Source organism: Bos indicus x Bos taurus, chromosome 17 (genome assembly GCF_003369695.1).
Source record: "Bos indicus x Bos taurus breed Angus x Brahman F1 hybrid chromosome 17, Bos_hybrid_MaternalHap_v2.0, whole genome shotgun sequence".
NCBI classification, from domain to species: domain Eukaryota; kingdom Metazoa; phylum Chordata; class Mammalia; order Artiodactyla; family Bovidae; genus Bos; species Bos indicus x Bos taurus.
This window is the reverse complement of record NC_040092.1, coordinates 9,492,287-9,498,286: the sequence shown is the minus strand read 5'-3', so window position 1 is coordinate 9,498,286 and position 6,000 is coordinate 9,492,287. Positions and strand designations below refer to the sequence as shown.

The 6,000-nt window shown below is 45.6% G+C and overlaps 1 protein-coding gene across 14 annotated transcripts in view; it reads left to right on the top strand.

Moving 5' to 3' along the window:
• The first annotated feature begins 540 nt into the window (after positions 1-540).
• Positions 541-6,000, top strand: part of GIT2 (GIT ArfGAP 2) — a 42,690-nt gene continuing 37,230 nt past the window's right edge. For 11 of the 14 annotated variants that reach the window (XM_027566546.1, XM_027566549.1, XM_027566545.1 and 8 more), the window contains exons 1-2: positions 567-755; positions 5,406-5,539. In XM_027566546.1, coding sequence (XP_027422347.1) covers positions 704-755; positions 5,406-5,539 — 186 coding nt within the window. In that variant the 5' untranslated portion in view covers positions 567-703. Of the gene's footprint in view, positions 756-5,405; positions 5,540-6,000 lie in introns of all 14 variants that reach the window. The other 3 variants (XM_027566541.1, XM_027566538.1, XM_027566539.1) reach the window with 3 other exon arrangements.

Here is a 6,000-nt window from a genome sequence, read left to right as displayed (position 1 = left end):
GTACTGGAGTGGGTTGCCATACCCTCCTCTAATGGATCTTCCCAACCCCAGGGATCAAACCCAGGTCTTCAGCATTGCTGGCGGATTCTTCACCGTCTGAGCCACCCAAGGAAGCCCAAGAATACTGGAGTGGGTAGCCTATCCCTTCTCCAGGGGATCTTCCCGACCTAGGAACTGAAACGGGGTCTCCTGCATTGCAGGCGAATTCTTTACCAGCTGAGCTACCAAGGAAGCCCTGGTCAATAAATATTTGTTGAATAAAGGAACGAATAAATAAGTGAACGTGGCCAAAGTTATGCTAAATGACTTGACGAATGATTGCCTCAAGAAGGCTGTGGCTGCATACCTTTGGTCACTACATTATGCTGCTTCCCTTGATATTAATCAGCACTGGGAGGAAGTGAATCTCTTCCAGAGAGGGAGACCCCCCCCCAAATTAAAGAGGTTTAGAAACAGGAGAGGAGACACCTGCCCTCACTCAAAATGGCGACAAGGAAGCGTGCCCTTTCCGGTCACGTGACCCGCCCGTCGCCGAAGAGCACCTCCCCGCGCGTGCGTGCTGCGCCGCGGCTGTGAGGCGCTGAGGGGAGAGGCGGCCGCCGCCAGCGCCGCTGCGGGGACCCGTTAGAGCGGAAGCGCAGCCGCCGCCGCCGCCTTCACTGTCCCGGGGCCCCAGGTTCCCGGCAGGTGGGAGGCGGGAGCCATGTCGAAGCGGCTCCGGAGCAGCGAGGTGTGCGCTGACTGCAGCGGGCCGGGTGAGTCGCACCGGCCGGGCCCGCTCCCCTCAGCTCTCCTGGCCAGGACCCCTGCCCCGGGGCCGCCCCCTCGGGCCGGGAGGGTTCGGGCAGTAGAGCTCTGCACCCTATGCCCCGGGTCGCGACGAGTAGGCGCCTGGGCGGCCGTGGGGCGGGACCCGTCCCGGGCCTGTCAGAGCCCGGCGGGTAGGGGGCCGCCGCCCTCCCGTCACTCCCGTCCCTCTCTTCTTTCTCGTCCCCTCTGTCCCAGGCCGGGCGTAGAGGCGGCGGGGTCGTGGCCGCTTTCCCAACAGGAAGGGGCTTGGGCAATCCACGAGGAGGCCAATAAGAGAAATCAACTGCGAGCGTCCTCCCGGCTGCGGCCCCCAGAGGCTGCAGGTGTCATCCCCCCTCCCCACAGCCCCCCAGACCCCCGCCCCGGTGTTGGGGGGAGGCCCTGTCCGGAGTGGGCGACGCTCGCCGCTTCCTTCCACTGAGGCTCGCCAGAGGACCCCCAAGGATGAGTTTTGCCCCGCTTCTCTAACATCCCGACTGCCACTCCGCCGCGGACAGTCTCCCGGATGACGGGGTCTTGCAAACGCCGACCATCGCTTGAGGGAGCAATGCTTGTCTCAAGTTCTGAGATCCGAACCGGCCGAGTTCAAACTAGATTTTGCCTCTGGGTGACCTTGGGCTGGTGACTTCATTTGGCCGAGTCTTGATTTCCTCATTTTTCGAGTGAGGATGATTGAGAGTACGGTGCTCAGGGGTAGAACAGTTTCAATGAATATGCTTAGGATTGTCTCATCTAAGGTGGTTTTTGGGGTTGTTGTTTTTATTTTTCCTGTTTTTTGTATTGTGTACAGAACCTTCATAGCCTCTTAAAGCTGTAGTTGAATTTCTAAATTATACATTAATTACTGCCTACAAAATAAACACACCAAATCATTGTCAACTATAATCATTTGGGTATTCAGGCAGTTTAGGCATATGGGAACACTGAAGGGCGGAAACCATCCCTCCCATGTTTAATCAGATTTAGAGTTGAGATCTATCTTAGCGGTTGGAGCCCGGTTGACAGTGCTCTGTGCTGTTTTCAGTGCTTGGATTTATCTCCTTTGAATTTGAAGTAATTCAAAAGGTAAGATGGCTTCTTTGGCACAATAGTATCCAATAAACAATCTTAACGAAGTCATCGAGCACCACTCTGTTTTAAACTTCATCTTGTCATATGGAGGTGCAGACCGATTTTAAAAGGACTATGATAACTCAAACCTTATGTGGTTATTTCACGGACTGTATAATGTAAGTGGGGTTACCACTTTCTTTTGAAGATAGGGAGACCGGGTGGAGGAGTTTAAAGAGGTGTTGTAGAAACTAAGTTAGCTTGTCATACAAACTCCATTGTATTCTCTAAAAATGTTATTTGCTCCACTTCCTTCTTTTCTTGCCTGTTTTCGGTTGAACTTTCTGTGATGTTTGATTCACATGAATCTAGATTCAAACTTCCTCTTGAAGCGCATGTTCTTTGCTTCTCAGTGGATGGTACACAGGGCAGAGGAAAATTGCATCTCTGTTGTCATGCTGAATTCTGTACTAAATACTGTCTTGCACTTCTGTGGCGTTTTGTGCCTTTGAGAACATTTTTCTCTTCCATTGTATCTTTTTTAGTTGTTGTCTCGTATGCCTAATCTACAGAGAATTGAGTCACTTCCTTCCTGTTTTGAATATAATTAGGCTACCTTGAAATGTTCTGAACTTGAGCAGCTAGGAATTTGTGCTGCCTTTTCTGCAAAGCCCTAGTGAGAGAGTAACCTTTATGGTTCAGGATCCCTGTGAGATTCTGATGAATGCTAAGACCTTCTCCCCACAAAATACACGTGCACTTCACCTTTCACACAGAATTTGTTAAGATTTCTTAGTGGGATAATAGATGTTTCTGAAGCCCATTGGTTGTGTTCCTAGAACCCATGTTAAGAAGCCCTAGCATAAAATGTTCACATAAATTGGAAGGGGTTCACTGGATTTTACTGTCGTTAACATTCTGATATTCTCTTCATGTGATTCTGATTCATGATGTTAAAATGACTAGTAGAGAGCCTTGTAGTGGAGAGCTTTGCTTAGTGTGTGTTAAATCCTTCCTGTCTTGTCCCTATTTAATTTCTTCCAAGAGGACTGTAAATTCTCTGAACAATAGGTGAAAACCAAGGCTGATCTTCAAAATAAAGTCTTTCTGTATGTATGTCATTCATAGTACCACACTGCAAAAAGCCAAGTTGTTATGTATCTTTGCAGGGATCTTTCATCTTGATGTTTCCAGTCTTTTTTTTTTAGAGTGCTTTAGTAGTACTGACATAGTTGTTCTTCACTGAAGAATTTTGTTTGAGTTTTTGTTTCATGGCAAACTTGTAATTGTTGCTGTTCAGTCCCTAAATTGTGTCCAACTCTTTGCAGTCCCATTGACTGCAGCATGCCAGACTTCCCTGTCCTTCACTGTCTCCCAAAGCTGGCTCAAATGCGTGTCCATTGAGTTGGTGACGCCGTCTAACCATCTCGTCCTCTGTCCTCTGTTGCCCTCTTCTCCTCTGGCCCTCAATCTTTCCCAGCATCAGGGTCTTTTCCAATGAGTTGGAATTCCAATGCTTTGCAACATGGCCAAAAAAAAAAAAAATTTTTTTTAAAAGATAGGTAAACTAATTACTAAGATTTGATGATAGTTAATCAACTGTTTTGGAGCTTCAGCATTGATCCTCGCTCCTCGAAATGAATATTCAAGGATTGATTTCCCTAACCAGTCAGTCCTAAAGGTAATCAACCCTGAATATTCACTGGAAGGACTGATACTAAAGCTGGAGCTCCAAAATGTTTGATTAACTGTGATCAAATCATAGTCAATAGTTTACCTTTATTTTTTTTAAGTCATTTTTTGCCGTGCTGCATGGCATGCAGGATCTTAGTTTCCTGACCAAGCGTTGAACACGTGCACCCTGCAGTGGAAGTGCAGAGTCTTAACCACTGGATCGCCAGGGAGGTCCTGGTTTACCTTTTTTTTTTTTTTTAATGAATCTAGTTCATATCCTATTCTGAGTTCAACTACCTGAAAACTCCATGAGGTTTTTAAGTGTAGTAAGATAGTGTTCATGTGGCACATTCAATATTTCGAATATTAGCAATCAAAGACTTTCTCTGCTGCTGCTAAGTCGCTTCAGTCGTGTCTGACTCTGTGCGACCCCATAGAGGGCAGCCCACCAGGCTCCCCCGTCCCTGGGATTCTCCGGGCAAGAACACTGGAGTGGGTTGCCATTTCCTTCTCCTAGTGGCCATGGATTGCAGTGAGCTCTTGAAAATACTTGAGTGGTACTTACAAAATAATTGGGAAAAGTTATAACAGCTCACATTACTGAGTACTTACTATATGCAAAGAGCTTCACTTACTCTTTTATACCCTCACCGCCCTGAGATGTGTTGTTCTTCTATTTGATCCATGATGAGTACCCTCAAAGAAATAACTTGCCTAAGATCCTTGCGCAAGAAGTGGCAGAGTTGGGGTTCAAACCCTGGACTGCTTGTCTCCAAAGCCAGCCCTCTTAACCACCACACTCTCTGACTCCCAGTTTGTCTTTGATTGAAATCCCATAACTTTTCATTATATGGTTGGAAGGGGTTTGAATAAACTGTTAGAAATGGTAAGGATGGTGTACATGCATTTTAGAGATTTTTGTGGACATTGAAGAATTTTTAAATATAACCCTCAAGCCAAGCAGCTTGAGCGGCACCTATTGTCACCCCTTGTGTGAATCTGATGAAATGTAGAAGGTCTGTCTGTGTTTTGAGTTTCTAAATATTTAGTTTACTTTCCCAGCGTGAGTTATTCTTACTGCTTACTAAGTGTGCGTTTTTCCTTGTTTCAGAGGGTGTCTGATGAGGCTTTGTCAGACTTCACAGGAAAAAAAGTATCATGCGCACGTCAGAAATATTGCTCATTTGTATTTTGCGTCTTTTTTTCTGTGAGGCCGATGTTTTTACAGCTTCTGTTCTTTCAGGTCCGTGGTGAGATCGGACTCAACAGTTTATTTAAGACAGCTAACGGATATCCTAGCACGTTTCCTAGTGGAGGAGGCCAGGGTTTCCCAGTCTGTTTTCAGAGCCACTGCGGCTGAGCTGTTTTATAATTGTGTCGCTTGTAGCTTTCTGCTAAGCCCAGAGGCGTGTCGATGTGCAGCGGTATTAGGGTAGCTGTCTTTTCACCATTCACTTCACATAATTCTGTGTGGATTGTTCATGGGCAGTTTTGTTGTCCTGCCATTTGTGGGAATGGAGTCAGAATGATTCAGGTGAACCCGCTCAATTTGCTTCTCTTACATTTAATGAAGGAGCACATATCCGAGATAGTAGATCTTACTAGGGCTACAGATTGTGGTCCTGGACCAGAAAGCAGGTAAGTGATCACTCAGGGCTTCAATCCATGTTTTCCATCTCTATTAACATTGTACCCCTAGTCAAGATGGGTGGTATCATCAGACAGGCTCCCCAGCTTAACATGTTGACTAGCATACCAACACAACAGAAATGTCTTGTTTTTCTGAAACACCAAACCTTGGTCATCTTTTGCCACCTGGCAGAATAGCAACCACCTGGTATCCTTGCCACTGATCTCACTCTTCTTTCCAGATCCTTCCTGGGCATCCGTAAATAGGGGAACGTTTATATGCGATGAGTGCTGCAGTGTCCATCGGAGTCTGGGACGCCATATCTCTCAAGTGAGGCATCTTAAACACACACCATGGCCTCCGACATTGCTTCAGGTAAAGAATAAGAATTCTCCTCAAGAAGTTTAAGTTTTTAGGAGTTACTGTTTTAGGAACTGAAATTACACTTCTTAAACCTTACAAAAATGTTTGAATCCTAATTGAGTAGAGGTGCCATGCTTATCAGTGCTATATATAAGTATTGAATTAGTTATTTAAGATTATTTTTCTCCTAGTGAAAATCTGGAAAAGCTCGACTATAGGTAGACAGATAGTCATTAAAATTTCTTCCTAATGTTTTACTGCCGACTTTCTAGACTATTGCCAGAAATTGTTTTTAAACAATCTGTCTTTTCCGCTTACCACGATGAATGTTCTTGAAAGCAACTGCCTTAGAAACTTTTCATGAAGTTTCCTGCTTTGATAGGAGTCCTCTGAAGTTTCTGACACATCTGATTTAAGTTCTCTTAAAGTTCTTGTAACTTGTTAGAGACAATCAAGTTCTGTTTTGATTGAAC